General features: G+C 45.2%; 2 protein-coding genes and 1 long non-coding RNA gene across 3 annotated transcripts in view; 2 read left to right on the forward strand and 1 right to left on the reverse strand.

The window, feature by feature from the left end:
- LOC133133946 (uncharacterized) overlaps nt 1–6381 on the forward strand; it is a 6392-nt gene extending 11 nt beyond the window's left edge. Inside the window, exons 1-2 of the long non-coding RNA XR_009709225.1 lie at nt 1–130; nt 3844–6381. The exon at nt 1–130 is cut by the window's left edge and continues 11 nt beyond it. This is a non-coding gene — a long non-coding RNA (uncharacterized LOC133133946). The remainder of the gene's footprint in view (nt 131–3843) is intronic.
- Nucleotides 6382–12978: 6597 nt separating this feature from the next.
- Nucleotides 12979–17500, forward strand: part of rnasekb (ribonuclease, RNase K b) — a 12998-nt gene continuing 8476 nt past the window's right edge. The window contains exon 1 of the mRNA XM_061249079.1: nt 12979–13083. Within this exon, the coding sequence (XP_061105063.1) occupies nt 13066–13083 (18 nt within the window). The 5' untranslated portion in view covers nt 12979–13065. The remainder of the gene's footprint in view (nt 13084–17500) is intronic.
- Nucleotides 14260–17500, reverse strand: part of c7h17orf49 (chromosome 7 C17orf49 homolog) — a 6296-nt gene continuing 3055 nt past the window's right edge. The window contains 5 exon segments of the mRNA XM_061248888.1: nt 14260–14817; nt 16013–16117; nt 16637–16665; nt 16667–16861; nt 17272–17373. Of these exon segments, the coding sequence (XP_061104872.1) occupies nt 14753–14817; nt 16013–16117; nt 16637–16665; nt 16667–16861; nt 17272–17373 (496 nt within the window). The 3' untranslated portion in view covers nt 14260–14752.

Here is a 17500-nt window from a genome sequence, read left to right on the forward strand (position 1 = left end):
TAGCGCGATATGCTGTTTATATATTTCACATGTTTTACTGTATTTCTTATCGAGGAGCTTGATCATTAATTTTTACTATTTAATTTAGATTTTCTGCCTTGGTTGAAGACTTATTTTCTTTTAAAGAAAGGTAAGCCATTTCATTGTATTCTAAAATGTTGAAACCTAGTACTATAATTTCCTTTGATTGGGAAGCTATAATTGAATGTATACTTGAGTGTAATGTAATGAGTACATTGGAAATTTGTGGCACTTTGTCATTTGTGTTTGAATGAGACGTCTAGCAGAGGTTAGGCGGAGTGCGGCTGAACTGCCAGCAGGCAGGCTGTGTACGTTAGCTATATGTCACACTTATCACCACCAACCCCTCCCCAAAACGGTCTGCACCCACTCAAGACGGAGCTACCCCTCCCCTTCGGCTGTATGGATTATTTGCATCTGTAGGCTAAAGTTAGTTTGAACAGACACTTAGATGCGTTTGTGAAGCCGATATCTGCATGTACGAAAACAAGCTGGCCAGAAAAATAAATTTGGCTACAGAAATGTCAGATTTTATTTTGTCAACTTGTGCGCGAAGTTTAATCAAATTAAATTGACAGGAATCTAGCTAATTCCCCTTACGTGGGTGTCCATCGAATGGAGGTGGCGTTTGTAGCCAACCCCAGCGAGACACCCGTCCCCGTATTCTGATTTACCGAAACCGCGCAGAAGATGCCCGGTCATTAAGCGAGGCTTTCAAAGCGTTTGCCAGCAATAACATGCCACATCCTATATGCGCAGTAAACCGTTCTTCAGCCGCTCGTAAAACATTGTTCAGACTGAAAAGGTTCACCTTCCAAATTATAGAGTTAGCAAATCCGCAGCACACAAAAAAGCCGAGGCTACAAAAACTAATTAAAAAATTGTTTCAATATAATTAACGGACCCAACACAGACAGAGGAGAAATGGAGCTAGGTCCCGCTTAACATTTCACAATCAAGACCTTAGACCGACTGCTCCCATTATATATATATATATATATATATATATATATATATATATATATATATATATATATATATAATATATATATTTATATATTTATATATTTATATAATATATATTTATAGTATATATATATATATATATAAATATATTAGAAAAGCACAATTTTTTACAAGCACAATGGCCTACATTAGAGGAGCACACCCCCACGCAATAGGCTATTTATTGATATAATGCATTAATATTCATAGTGCTGGTTTCACAGAAACAAATTAAGCTTATTCCTGGACTAATTTGAGTTTTGTCTGGTGAATCTCCATTCAGGATTCAGGACTGAATTTAGTCTTGGACTAGGCTTAATCTGTGTCTGTGAAACTGGCCCATTATTTCATATGAGTTAGACATCAGACATTTTATTGAGATATTTTCAGCATTCGGTACTACCAAGTGTTGGAAAGCTATTCGCAGCCTACTACAAAATTATTTCATTAAAAATAATGAAAATAAGGTATAATAAGGTATAATACGGTATAATGAATCATTATTGATGACTAAATTATCTAGATAGTAGGCTATACGTCACGGTCAGTAATTATGTGCCATATTGTTTGATCATTTAGGTCTAGGCTATATGTAATTATGTTGTAACTACATCATAACCGGATGCAATGGCTAGGCTAACAAAAATTATTATAATTTACTGCTGCTATTATCCCAAATAATCTAATCTAATATCGGGTTATCACAGGAGTCCTTCTGACATTATTATAAATGTTTGTGATTTTAGACGAGATTTTAGACATGTTTTTTTCCACTGTTATTTTCCCGTTACCGCAATAGCAAAATATTGCGCCGGATAATCTATATTTAGCAGACATTTGGGTTATTATTTTACTTTAGCTCTAAAGTTAATTTCCGTGTGTGAATGGATTAAGCACGTCGCTGCCTTGGTTATCCAAAATGCTGATAGTTTCTTCGATATTAATATCATTTGTTGATGATCGCTGCTTGTTCTCTTTGTTTAAATAGGAGATAGTATTATTCTGTTAACTCAGTAAAATCTTAAGTGTCAAATCAACTCTTACCTGTTACATATGGTCCCCATTTGACTTACATCTATCTTTGTTAAGAGTTGAATTTACTCTGGACATTTTACTGTGAAGAAATGTTTAAATATGGGATTGTATAGCTAATATTTTTTTCACATTTGATTTTGTCTTAATCGCATCTCATTTTGTCCGCGTCTGTGTATGTATATACACAATATAATAATTGAAACTTGTATTTGAGATTTTAAATATTTTAGGTGAAAACGTTTGAAAAATCTTGTCGCACACATTTAAATACGAACCCGCTCAGTCTCGACACAATAAAAGTTACACATAATTAAGAAAACTGTGGACGCCGGTCGGCGTCCAGACAGTGTTTTAACACACAACTCGTCCTGCGTTCAAAATTGACTTTTTGGGATGTCTGGACTAGAAATTATTAAAAGCACATGTCAGGGGAAATGGTAGAAAGAAAATAGCTCAGTTAATTCTTCAAAGGGTGTTTAAATAAAAATATGGACTATTAGGATTTCTTGTAAATTCCTGTAAAATACCTGCGTCTCGTGCGCACACACACACACATTTCTGTAGAAGAGGAGATTAGTAAGAAGCGCTAGTGTCGTTTTACCAGACGGTTGTATGTTCCAATCCCAATCCCCAGGCTATTATCAGTTTGGTTAAAAAATAATGTAAAATAATTATGAATTAATTTTAATTTTAATTTTAGAATGTTTTAAATTTAAACCAACTCATCCACTACACTTATGTGCCAGTTTATTAGTAATAATAGTTTAATCAAGTCTGGGAACAGTGTCCTTCTACCAATGTGTGTGTGTGTGTGTGTGTGTGTGTTTTATGTGTGTTTGTGGGGGGTTTTTTTCTTTCTTTTTTTTGTGTGTTTTTATTTATATCAGGGGTGCTGGTTTTCGTTCCAAACAGTTACCTTCATTTATTTTTCTGACCGGTCTAGAAATCATGTTGGTTCACTCCTGTAGTCTCCTGTAGTCTCCTGTAGTTGAGCACAATAAAATCTTTAGGATACACTGGTCCATATACAAATGTCTGATCAAGACATTATTTAGCTAATGAAATCATTAAGAGCAGAAGTTGGCACAAAATCCTCAAGCGGATTGGCCCTTGCTGTGCACCCCTAATTTATGGATATGTGAGTGTATTTTTTATCTGTGCATTTGCGTGTGTATTTGTGTTTTTATGCATGTGTACTGTGTGTGTGTGTGTGTGTGTGTGTGTGTGTGTGTGCATGACTCAGCATGTGTAACTTGGGAAGTTTGTGGAAAATGGTGATTGTTTCTTTGCTGTTTCAGAAGCTGAAGGGTGTTTTTATCTTAAAATTGGTCTGTGGCTTTTAAATGTAGCCTCCACCAGCAGTTAAAATAACCTCAGTTAACAGCCACACAGAAAAGCAAAGAACATATCTTCTCACACGTGCAAAAACCGGGAGAGAGGAATTTTATTTTGTCGTATTTATTTAAATTTGTATTTATTTTTATTTGGCTGGTTATTGTTTTATGTGTTGCTCCATGACTTCCAGAAAGCCGTGTGTGTGTGTGTGTGTGTGTGTATGTGTGTGTGTGTGTGTGTGTGTGTGAGTGTGTGTGTGTGTGTGTGTGTGTGTGTGTGTGTATGTCCAGTCTTCAGGGGGTCAAAAACACAAAAACACTTTCTCCTGTTCCTCTGTCTCTCTGTCTCTCTCTCTCTCTCTCTCTCCCCATCTCTCTCTCTCTCCCTCTATCTCTATCTCTATCTCTCTTGCTCTCTCTCTCTGAGTGTGTGTTTGTGGTGTGGTAGTGCGAAACTTGCACACACATTCACACAGGTACACACACATACACATGCACACATACACACATATACACACACTCTATGCATACACACACATACACACACACTGTATACACACACTCACACACATACAAACACACACACAGATACACAAACAGACTCTGAACACACGCATACACACACATACACACACTCTCTAAACACACACTGTAAACACACACACACACACACACACACACACACTCTCCCTCCCTCTGTCTGTCAGCTGTTAGGCAGTGTAAAGCCTTGGCGTGTGTTCAGGAGGGAAGCGGAGATCGCTGTTGCTCGGCTCAGAAGGAGACAGCCCCCAAACCTCACACCCTGCCACAGCTCAACCGGGAGCACCCCCACCTTTTTCTCCAGATTTTTCCAACTCCCCCAAAAAGGTTTATTTTGAGTGCAGAAACTCCTGGGAAAGAGGGGGGCGCTGGAGTGTGTGCGGCAGCCCGGAGCGGGCCGGCGGGACCGACCGCGGAGCAGCACGATGCAGACTGCCCGTCTCACGGCTCATCCCCTCTGTACGGGCCAGGAGAGAGATGGGGAGGGCAGAATGGCTGCGCTGTATTTCGGGTAACAGTTCCCTATTGTGTGCCGGGCTGTCCTGCCTATGTTCTTAGCGTGTTTATGTGTTCTTAGTCTGTTTACCTTGCGTGTTCCTAGTCCGTTTACATGCGTGTTCCTGGCCTGTTTTGTTGTGACATTGGCTTGTGCGCGTGAGGGTTGTGTTTGTTCCGGGGTCTGTGCGCGTGAGGGTTGTGTTTGTTTCGGGGTCTGTGCGCGTGAGGGTTGTGTTTGTTTCGGGGTCTGTGCGCGTGAGGGTTGTGAATGGCGCAGTTGTTTTCCGGACGGCGGGGTGCAGATTCGGGCCCGGGGACGGGCCATAAACGGGTTAATCTGCCCGTGCGTTTGGGAGCCGCTGATTTGGCGTTTAGATCGTTAGCTTCCTCCCCCCGCTCCACCGTGCCTGCTGCTGTGCCCTCGCTGCAGGACGGGAGGTGAGTCTCTCTCTCTCTCTCTCTCTCTCTCTTTTCACGCTCTTCCTCTCTTCTATCACTCTTTTTAAACTTGAGAAGTTTTACAGCTCTCAAGGGCGGTAGGAGGGGAGAGTAAAACCCTTGCCTTTTCTCTCTTTCTCTCCTTCTGCCTCTCTTTCTCTCCTTCTGCCTCTCTTTCTCTCTGTCCTCCCTCCTCACCCCTGTCTCTCTCTTTTCATTGGAAGCGCATAAACACACACTCACACACACACACACACACACTCACACACACAGTCCTTTCTGGTTTTACATTTTTTGCTTACTTATATTAATGCTGTGTGTGAGTGTGTGTGTGTGTGTGTGTGTGTGTGTGAGTGTGTGTGTGTGTGTGTGTGTGTGTGTGTGTGAGTGTGTGTGTGTGTGTGAGTGTGTGTGTGTGTGTGTGTGTGTGTGTGTGTGTGTGTGAGTGTGTGTGTGTGTGTGTGTGTGTGTGTGTGTGTGTGTGTGTGTGCGTGTGTGTGTGTGTGTGTGTGTGTTGTACACCTGTATGTTCCCCTGGTCATTGATCATTTGCTTGTGACCGGTAGATCATGTCGTATTAGACTATGGTCATGATTAAGTTAATTTTTGATTAATAATGAAACTTGCCCGCTTGTTAAAAACAAAATGAGTTGATGTGTTCCAAAGTGCGACATTGACTTATGTGTCCATGGCTTTGCGGTTTAATTAAATTAGGAAATGTGAATACATAAATATTACGTGTTGTAAAGTAATACCATGTATTCCCATGATATAATTTTTACACTGTATTTTTGATGTTTGTCTGTAATTTCTTTTTTACAATATGGCTCACTTCTCAGTGCAAGGCTTTGGGCGTGGTGTTCTTCAGAGCAGTGTTATTTTAAAGTGTTATTTTTAAGCAGTAATTCAAAGTGGGAAAAACCCCAGTAAGTGATGTACATTATTACTGCTGCCTTGTTAATTAGATTATTTCATTTTTATCATTCATTGTTTAATTCTATGGCAACATTGGCGTGTTTGTGCTGTTTGTGGGTGTTTGTGTGTGCTTTGTAAATTTTTATTGGTGCGATCAGGCCTTGTTTTACTTGTGTTCGATTTTGCGTCATATTCGGCATTTTGTCATATTCGGCATTTTGTAATATTCGCCATTTTGTGCTCTAAGTTTGTGGGGGTTTTATTATTTTTTTACTCAATCACAATTCCACTTTCAAAGGTGTTTTTTTTTCTTGCTTCAAATAAATAGTAAAAACTAAAAAGTTAAGTAGGATCTGGTGTAACCAGCCCTGTACATCCCTGCTTTTCTCACTTCACTGAAATGAATGAACTTCAGAAGGATCTGGAGATGCACTCATTTAAGTTTGTGTTACACTTTACTATTAATAATAAAAAATTCTTCATAAAAAAAAAATTTTCCCCCTCTTTTTAGAGGATCATAAATTATAATTAGATTCAAATTCATACTGAACCTGAATAATGTAAAAACTTCATAAAAATTTAAATTTTGATATTATCATTCAGTGCATTGTTTATTTTTTATTTTTTTAGGAAATTAAATTATTACTGTGTAAACCTAGCTTTACATACAGTGAAAAATATGAGTGTTTTTTAAAATATGTTAACGCGGTAATCAGATGCCCTCAGTGGGGGGCGAGGGCCAATAATAATTTCCCACAATGCATCAGTCCTGGCGGCAGGGCCTATCAGATCTCTCTGCTGCTGATTGCTGCTGAGGCCGTTTCCTTTAAAGGCGGCGTAGTCTTGAGCTCTTAGCCGTGTGACGCTACAGGCTAACGGTGCCACTGCTCTGTGTGCATGAAGCACTGGGTGTGACCCTGGTGTTTCCTCCATAATTACATCATCATGGATGCGGATATATTTAGCTTTATCTGCAAGCTGCCAATAAACTCATTGTTTATTCAATTAGAAACAATCGCCATGATGCTGGTTACTGGAAATCAGCCGTCTGTTGCGATTTAGCAAAGAGCAACGTGTGTGTGTGAGTGAGAGTGTGTGTGAGAGTGTGTGTGTGTGTGTGTATGTGTGTGAGTGTGTGAGAGTGTGTGTGAGTGTGTTGAACACGGTAAATTGACAAAGCTAGCTTCTGGCAGTGGAGTAAATGCAGAGCCGTGATTGGCCCAGAGTATGTGGAGTCAAGCAGTAATGTGTGGACAGTTCAGGTGACATAATGGGAATATAAATAATGATAATAATAATATAAAATATAAAAAAAAAATTTTTTCAGATGCCTTAGAATTATCAGGTTTGAACTAACATTTTTGACAAAAATTTGTTGGCATCGAATATGTTGTCTATAGGACACTTTGATAGGATTTTTATATTGTACATTCAGAGTAATTGTGTCTGTCATTGTATGTATCTGTGAAGAACTGCCCTGCATTTCAGTTTTGCTGTGTCGATAGAACCTGTTCTACAGTAACTGAAAGACCTGTGTGGTGTTACTCTAACGGTCCTGTCCGGGCCCGGCCCCTCTGCCCCTCTGCCCTCCTCTTCCCCTCCGCCCTCCTCTACCCCTCCGCCCCTCCGCCCTCCTCTACCCCTCCGCCCCCCGGCCCTCCACCCCTCCTCTGCCCCTCTGCCCCTCTGCCCCTCCACCCCCGGCCCTCCACCTCTCCTCCGCCCCTCTGCCCCTCTGCCCCTCTGCCCTCCTCTACCCCTCCGCCCCCCGGCCCTCCACCCCTCCTCCGCCCCTCTGCCCCTCTGCCCCTCCACCCCCGGCCCTCCACCTCTCCTCCGCCCCTCTGCCCCTCTGCCCCCCGGCCCTCCACCCCTCCTCCGCCCCTCCACCCTCCTCTGCCCCCCGGCCCTCCACCTCTCCTCCGCCCCTCCGCCCCTCTGCCCCCCGGCCCTCCACCTCTCCTCCGCCCCTCTGCCCCTCTGCCCCCCGGCCCTCCACCCCTCCTCCGCCCCTCCACCCTCCTCTGCCCCTCTGCCCCTCCGCCCTCCTCTGCCCCTCCGCCCTCCTCCGCCCCTCTGCCCTCCGCCCTCCTCTGCCCCTCCGCCCCTCTGCCCCTCTGCCCTCCTCTACCCCTCCGCCCCTCTGCCCTCCTCTGCCCCTCCGCCCCTCTGCCCTCCTCTACCCCTCCGCCCCTCTGCCCTCCTCTGCCCCTCTGCCCCTCCGCCCCTCCGCCCTCCTCTGCCCCTCCGCCCTCCTCTGCCAGCCCTACAGCACTGCCAGGAAGCGCTGCTCAGCATGGGGCAGTTCACTCTGACTCACCCCATGGTGCGGTTCACTCTGACTCACTCTGACTCACCCCATGGTGCGGTTCACTCTGACTCACTCTGACTCACCCCATGGTGCGGTTCACTCTGACTCACCCCATGGGGCGGTTCACTCTGACTCACTCTGACTCACCCCATGGGGCGGTTCACTCTGACTCACTCTGACTCACCCCATGGTGCGGTTCACTCTGACTCACCCCATGGGGCTGAGCTTGCAATATATTCATCTTTCTCTTGGTCGCTAGCGACCTACATCTCTCCATCTCTCACTAGCTAACTAGTAATATTTATATGTCTCAATGAATATGTCACGCTAGCTAGCTAGTGATCTATCTCTCTCACTAGTTAGCTACATAACTAGCTAGCAATCTCCCAATTTCTTGCTTAGAAAATGTTACAGTCATGCAAACAAAGCATTATTGAATTGAAAAGGTCGTTAGCAAAAGCCAGCTCTCCAGTGCTGTAAAAAACGTGTTTTGGTGTTAGTGTGACTGATTTTGGTCGAGCAAAGTCTGCTGCCTGTCCTTAAGTCGACCCAACTGATCGACCCACTCACTCACTGGGAGCACACAGGGTTAGTGTCATAGTGGCGACAATGCTGCTTGGGACCGGCGCCGATCCATGGACTGGTGTTTGGGAACCATGGCCCAACAGCTCCTCACTCAACCCCTACTGGCTCCAGAGTGCCCTCTAGCAGCACATCATGGTTTGCAGGCTCCAGGACACTTTCAAACCATTCTGTGCTGTTACTGGGAGTACTGGTACAGCAACAAGCCACCTGCACCACAGAGCAAAACCTTTTTGTGTGTGTGTAAATGAGTGTGTGTGCGTGTGTGTGCATTTCAGTGTATTTGCATGTTACTCTTGGACGTCTGCTTTTGGAGTTTCACTGCTGGAACATACGGAGGGCACAGTCATTCCTCCAAGCCAATCCCTGTATTCTCCCCGCACCCCTCCCTCCCTCCCTGGATCAGAACCTGCCCTATCCTTGGGCAGAAGGCTCTGTCTGGGGTCGCTGTCCTGTCCTGGTGGCCATTTTGAAGGGGTGCAGATGGTGTTAGTTGGTATTGATTAATCCTGTCTCTGTGTCTATGGGGGTAATATAACCCCCCCATATCACCATGGCAGCAGGTGGTGTGTGTGTGCAAGGGCTTTAGAGGTGTTCTTCATCACTGCGGAGGCAGAATGCACACACTCACACCCACACGCACACACACACTCGCACACATTCACTCACACACTCACACACTCACACCCACACGCGCACTCACACTCACACCCACACGCACACACACACTCGCACACATTCACTCACACACTCACACACTCACACCCACACGCGCACACACACACACACACACACTCACACCCACACGCGCACTCACACACACACACACACTCACACCCACATGCGCACACACACACACACTCACACCCACACGCGCACACACACACACACTCACACACACACACACACACACACTCACACACTCACACCCACACGCGCACACACACACTCACACCCACACGCGCACTCACACACACACACAACCTATGTGCGTCACAATGCCGGCCATCTCCGCAGTTGGATGACGGTGTCAGTAACCAGTGAAGTGAAGTGCTGTCGAACAGGAGTGTCTGTGTGCAGAAACAAACACACACACACTCTCTCTCTCACACACACACACACACACACACATATACATACATACTCACTCACACACACACAAACACACACACTCACTCACAAAATAGTTTTTTATTCCAAATGACTTTTTGCATTTCTTTTTAAATTCTGATTGGAAAAGAATGCCTTTTGGCATGAGGAATCCACATACGACAAGAAATAAGGTAATGCCATCGCCCAGCAGACCAAGTGCATAATAGTTTCTCATTCAAAAAATTTGCTAACTCAGAGAAGAAATGTTGATAAAATGTCCATTGTTTACTTAAAATCCTTCCTATTAAAATCCTTCTGAAGAATTTATCATTGTTGTCTGTTGTCGCCGTTGTATACTTCTCCAAAAGTACTTGAACATAGAAATACTATTATCTACGTTTATTATTATGAAATACTATCATCTACGTTTTGTACAGGCTCTCTTGAATACGGTGAGCCCAAGTACAAGTCTCTGAACAGTATTTGTAATTTAGTTGCAGAGTTGCATTACCCCATCCATGTGTTGGCCTATAACTTCAGCTCATCAAAGTATTCTACCAAATAAAGTGAATTAAAAACTTGGAAATGACTTAAGTCAGGCATCCTGGAGAGCAGCAGAGTTACTCTACACACTAAATTGATTTATTAAAACAGTTAGTTACACAGTTACCTCACCTGGTTTCTTGGGTCTGAATCAGATGCTGATTTGGAGGCGAAAACAAAAACCAGCCACACTGACTCTCCGGGAACAGGGTTGCTGACCCCGGACTTCATTCACCCCCTCTATATTTACCACCAAAATTAGGACAGGTGTACCTAATCTTCTTGACAGATTGTTAACAAGGTCCAGCTATTTGGTTTCAAATCCACCCGTTTGTTTTCATTTGCATGATTGCAGTATATGCCACTGATTTTATAAGGACTCACAACCAAAACAAGTCCTGTCATGAAGACCACAGGTCTGCCCATGGAACATGGAGATGAAGTTGTATGGAGGCAAACAAAACTGGACTGAAACTGTCCAGAGATCAATAATGTCTTCAGCACTTCGGAGATCAATAATGTCTTCAGCACTTCAGAGATCAATAATGTCTTCAGCACTTCGGAGATCAATAATGTCTTCAGCACTTCAGAGATCAATAATATCTTCAGCACTTGGGATTTGGCCACTAGGGGAGTGGCGGGATGATCCCCACTTCTGAGAAACGTTGAGTCAGGCCTTGAGCCGTGTGACAGACCCCGAGACCTGTAAGAAGACTTTATGGGCTGATTAGACTAAAACTGCTCTTTAGCCTGAAAGCAAAAGCTCCATTTTGTGTAAACCATCCCCCAGGTAACACTGTCCCTGCCACGGAGCATGGTGGAGGTGACGTCATGCTGTTGGGTTGCTCATCAGCCGGAGGGACTGGGAAACTTGGTGCCTGGAGAACAAGCTATTTCAGTCCAGGAGAGATCTGCGATAAATGCTTTTGTAAATGACAAATGTAATTTGGATAAAAATATTTTGCATTATAAATGTCTGCCCCGTGTTTGTGTTGTTTTGCTGCATTAGAATGTTTTGGTGAAATAGGACAGAATGTGGAGGTTCAGAGGCTAAAAGCACTTTACATCAGTACATTCACACTGCAGCCTCATCAAAATGGTGAAAACTGATTCCTGAAAACAAACATACATTACATTTTGCCCTTTTGACAGAGCCAGCTAAGTGCAGCAATGCATCCTGGGACACGGGTTTATATCGAGACCACACCAGTGATAACTGGCTGGTCGCAATGGTGACGGCCATAATGTCACGCAGGGAGAGAGGGTTTCAGTCAGCAGAATATCCCCCTCTGGCTGGCCACGTTACTGCAGTTGCTGCACAGCTCATGAACCGTGAGACTAACCAATAGATCGTTCTTAATACACGTCACAAACCATGTGACCTTGAGTCGTGGATGCCCACCTGGCCATAGAACTCAATATATTTTTCCGTCAAATATATAGTTTTTTAAATTTCAGGTCAACGACAAAGCATATAAATCGGGTGTACAACAAGGGCCTTCAGCTCTTCGTTATTTAATTAGCTAAATAATGTCTTGATCAGACATTTATGCACCAGCTGCAGACTGCAAGTGTATCATAAACATTTTACTCAAGTACAGGAGTGAATCATTTCTAGAGCTGTGCACCACTGATATCAATACAACCATAACACAGATTCATTATGATTAATTTCTGCGCAGTTTATGGTTGCTCAAATCGAGCTGGTTGGGAAACAAGTCTTTTTTTCATTTGCCAAAGACTATTACCCACCAGGGATAAGAAATATAAGTGTTGTCAACAGAGAGGAGAGCAAGGAGGATTTGCAATATAAGTAGGCAAGCTCTTACACCAGAAAAGAACTGGTTATATAGTTTGTTCGGATCACATTGTCACTGGTAAGCTTATGGTTCATCCGTTCTATCATAGAACTCTTCACATTCAAGCTAACCAGTGAGCTGAAAATACCAAGGACCAGTTTGAGTGTAAAGTCCAAATCAGCGAGCTTACAAGGTACTTGACAACAAAATCAGATAATAAATGTGGCACCATGATTACTTATATATCCTAACTCGTTTGGACGTAAAGTCATCAAAAACGCAATTACCGTCTTACACTTTGAATCGTATCTAGTCAGCTGGCTAGATCGCTACTGAAATATCATATCCTTAAATGAAACCTCTACTTGATTACCGAGTTGAAAAATGCCACGGTGTTACTGAAAAAATGATGCTGTGTGCAGTTTGCAGTGTGCTGTTTTACCGTTAGTGAGTCACTGTGTGATTACACCTGCTGAGTGTAGGTCTAGGCTATAGGACTGTTCGCTGGTTACGTTATCTTATTTCCGTAGTGTCGCCGCTTTTGTTAGTAATCCGTAAATCAAGAGTATTAGTAGGATTTAAAGTTACAGCTAACTAGGCTACGAACCGAAGTACAGCTGGTGCACCTAGAGGCCTGCAGCAGCAGTGAAGTCCCCCCCTTAGATCTTGCTTTTCTTCTGTTACAGGTCAACCATCCAACCTTTATATGAAAACTGTTGTCTTGATATTGGCTGGGCACCATCATATATATTTAATGGGTGTCATCTCGTCTAGGCCTAGTTTAACCCCTGTGGGTTGCTATGGCCGCTTGTCCTCCGACACGTCGTCGTCAAGGAAATTGTCACGTGATTAAGACCGATCCAGGAGAGTTCTACAGCCATGAGACTACGGCCATGTTCAATCTGAAAACGTTTTGCCACGGTTTCTGGTGTTGCACGGTTTTCTTCCAACGATGCGCAACGTCTTTCAGGTATGTTTGCTCTCGTTTGGTGGGTTGTTCAGCACGCCACCGTTTGTTTAAATAAACGTTTTGCTCCGTTTTGTCGGCGCTGAATGTGGCCCAGATACATGATCAGCATATTCAAACGACTAGGATTCGAACATTTAGAAAAAAACAACCTGCAGCCTCTGCTTCAACGGTTTGCTACACCGCCTGATTTCACGGGCTTATTATCTGACATTAAATGTTATTTGGCTGCTGCTTTTACACAAAGCGACTTACAGTCCCCACTGGAGCAATGTGGGATTAAGGGCCTTGCTCAAGGGCCCAACAGCTGTGGGGATTTCACCATGGCCACACCGGGGATCGAGCGACCGGTGATGTACCGTAACCACTACGCTACAGGCTGTCCCTGCCTATCTTACCCAAGCAGGTAATAATTAGTGCCATCAGGTGGTGTAGCGCACAGTTGAAGCAAATACCTGCAGAGTTGAGTAGCGCTGCTTGAGGATATTCACATTTTACACACAAGCAGCATGACACGATCGACCATCCGTAGGACTTTGGTGTCATTTCTTCATATTTTAAATAACATATCTGATACCTTCTCAAGATTGCATTTTTGTTGCAATATCGATTCTATATGTGTGCATTCTTAAATGGCTAATCTATATGCCGTGTTGCACTGCTTGTGTCGGGTGCAACATTCCAACCACAATCAGATTTGATGATGGTCCGACACGCGCACAGAATGTTGCATGACGAATTTGGAAGTGTCAAAAATCGTCTTTAAAATTAGGTTGGATATGGTCCCCGATATTTTCGTGTCAGCCGAGTCTTATTTCTCCAAATATCCTAGCACTGGGTTATCGTCTAAGAAAAATAGAGCACTTGATGTGGTCCTTGTAAATAGCTTTGTTTCAAATGTAACTGGTATCTGGAGTGTGAAAATGACCGTTTGTGATCACAGATATCGCTAAATGCACCAAAACGGAAATATATTATTAAATCTCACCCATTAAAATGGATTCCAAACGAGAACCCTGCATGAATCGAACAAACTGCTGTGTGCCCTCTGGCGGTGAGATGCTGGTACTGCAGCAGCAGCTCACTGGCACTCGTCTCTGTTGGGAGGTACTCAATGCCTAATGCCACAGAACACGTTTAGAGCAAAAATATCCCAATCACACACACAAGTCCTGCAGAAATCTTTAAAACCCATTTACTGTCAGCAGCACCACAGCTGTTCGATCAGGCCTAAAATAGAAACATCCCAGCCAACACAAAATGTTCTCACAATGTTACTGAAAAGGTTTGTCAATGCTACAACATTGCAGCAGTGTTGTGACAATGTTTTGTGTTAGCTGGGATGAGTGACAGCTCAAGGAATCAGCCCTCACTTCCTGTGTCACAGTTACATTCAGATTCAAAAGGAAACGTTGACTTGCTTATGATTACATCTCGCGTAGCAGGTCACGTCTGTAACCGTGAACAGCATCACTCCTTTGGGAAAGCAGGTCTTTAAAAGCACTCTACTGCTTCTGAGGCGACGGCACTGTCCACAAACGCTCAAATGCCACCTCAGACTAAACATCACTGCAGCATTTACGGTACATCAAAAAATTACAACAATGGAAAACTACAAAAAGTTACACAATAAAAAACACCATTCCCCAGAGCTCTGTGGGAGGGTCAGAGGTCAGCGGGAGAGCAGGGGGAGGTCACTGGAGTTCATGATGAGACTGGAGTCCAGGTTCAGGCTCTCTGGAAAAGTACAGAGAAGATTCAGAGCACACCTGTGCATAACTGCACATACCTGTACACACACAGCACACCTGCATACATCTGTACACACCTGCATCTTACACACATATTACATGTATCCTTCAATGACAACAGGACATATCATTGTGTTTTTTAAAACCAGACTCTTCCAGTCTGAAAAACCCAGTTGTGGGGCTGACACAGGCAGGTGACTGCCACAGCGAGGGTCACTCTGCCTGAGGGGAAAGTGTCTGTCTGTATAAAGCCACAGCGAGGGTCACTCTGCCTGAGGGGAAAGTGTCTGTCTGTATAAAGCCACAGTGAGGGTCACTCTGCCTGAGGGGAAAGTGTCTGTCTGTATAAAGCCACAGTGAGGGTCACTCTGCCTGAGGGGAAAGTGTCTGTCTGTATAAACCCACAGTGAGGGTCACTCTGCCTGAGGGGAAAGTGTCTGTCTGTATAAACCCACAGTGAGGGTCACTCTGCCTGAGGGGAAAGTGTCTGTCTGTATAAAGCCACAGCGAGGGTCACTCTGCCTGAGGGGAAAGTGTCTGTCTGTATAAAGCCACAGCGAGGGTCACTCTGCCTGAGGGGAAAGTGTCTGTCTGTATAAAGCCACAGCGAGGGTCACTCTGCCTGAGGGGAAAGTGTCTGTCTGTATAAAGCCACAGTGAGGGTCACTCTGCCTGAGGGGAAAGTGTCTGTCTGTATAAAGCCACAGTGAGGGTCACTCTGCCTGAGGGGAAAGTGTCTGTCTGTATAAAGCCACAGTGAGGGTCACTCTGCCTGAGGGGAAAGTGTCTGTCTGTATAAAGCCACAGCGAGGGTCACTCTGCCTGAGGGGAAAGTGTCTGTCTGTATAAAGCCACAGCGAGGGTCACTCTGCCTGAGGGGAAAGTGTCTGTCTGTATAAAGCCACAACGAGGGTCACTCTGCCTGAGGGGAAAGTGTCTGTCTGTATAAAGCCACAGTGAGGGTCACTCTGCCTGAGGGGAAAGTGTCTGTCTGTATAAACCCACAGTGAGGGTCACTCTGCCTGAGGGGAAAGTGTCTGTCTGTATAAACCCACAGTGAGGGTCACTCTGCCTGAGGGGAAAGTGTCTGTCTGTATAAAGGCACAGTGAGGGTCACTCTGCCTGAGGGGAAAGTGTCTGTCTGTACAGGTGGATGTTTTGGGCGGGGGCGGGAGCCTCACCCTGGTCGAAGTTGAGCTTCTTCGTGCCAGAGCCGTCTCCCAGCCCCTCGATGTCGACCAGATCACTGTTAGCATCGGAATCATTCAGAGCACTCAGCGTAACGTCTGCTGGACGAGACAGAGGGGGAGAGATGGAGGGAGAGAGAGGGGGAAAGAGGGAGAGAGAGGGGGAGAGAGGGAGGGAGAGTGGGAGAGAGGCTGGATTAATGAGTCTATAAAGAACATAACGGCATATGAATTATGAACAGAACAGGCCACTAGGCGAATTAGAATATGTATTTGCATGAGACTGACCAAAATATGCGTTACTTAGTATTTTCATAAATAACAATGTAATGGCGAGTACAGGCAGTTATTTGTGTTTAGTTTGCCTAAAAGCGAAATGGTATCGAGCCTGGTCTTGTTTCTGCCTCACTACATGTCCCACACAGTGACACTCGCTGCATGATTAAAACACTTCCTATTACACGCACAGAATTCCCCTTTGCCATGGCCCCCATGCCCAGACCTGAGGGACTGGAGAAACAGACACGTGCGCTCTGTCACCTGATCAAAACTACAGCAGCAAACATGAGTGCAGAGTACAGAGACAGGTGAATGTGAGTGACTTCAGGTGAGCCCCACCTGCCGTCTTCTGTTTCTTGATGGTGGGGGGGGGCGGGGGAGGGGCCCTGCAGGCCTGTCGTCACGACAACCTGCGCGGTCGGCACGGTGATGACCGCGGGCGGGGCCGGAGCGGGCGCCACGGCGACGGCGGTCTTCTTGGCGACTTTTTTGGCGGAGTCGGACGAGAGCGGCATTCTGCTGTCCTCATAAAGCTTCCTCTTCACCGTGGTCTTTATCTGAGCCCTGGGGGTCAGAGGTCACATGGAGTCAGAGGGGTGAGCGAGAGGGAGGGAAGGAGAGGGATGGAGAGAGTTAGGGATGAGAGATAGGGAAGGATGGTGAGAGGGAGAGATGGAGTGAGAGAGTTAGGGATGGAGAGAGAGGGAAGAATGAAGAGAGTTAGGGATGAGAGAGAGGGAAGGATAGAGAGAGAGAGAAGGACAGAGAGAGAGGGAAGGATGGAGAGAGAGAGGGATGAAGAGAGAGGGACAGAGAGAGAGGGATGGAGAGAGTTAGGGATGGATAGAGGGACAGATAAGAGAGGGAAGGATGGAGAGAGAGAGGGATGAAGAGAGTTATGGATGGAGAGAGAGAGGGAGGGAGGGATGGAGAGAGAGAGACAGAGAGAGAGGACAGGCAGTGGGCGCTCTTACACGGTGCGCTCCTTGATGACGGCGCTGATGGTGTTGAGGTCGTTACCGAAGCGACGCACAGCGGAGCGGAGCATGTCTATCTCCGTGTCCGTCCACTTGGCCCTGTGCACACAGACAGGAGGAGGAGGAGGAGTCTCTCTCTGCTCTACACCTGCAGGGAGGCAGGGAACCCCCTGTCCTGCCTGCTAAAGAGGGATACCCCCTCATTCCTCCACCCTAACCCCAACGC

This window comes from Conger conger, chromosome 7 (assembly GCF_963514075.1).
Source record: "Conger conger chromosome 7, fConCon1.1, whole genome shotgun sequence".
NCBI classification, from domain to species: Eukaryota; Metazoa; Chordata; class Actinopteri; order Anguilliformes; family Congridae; genus Conger; species Conger conger.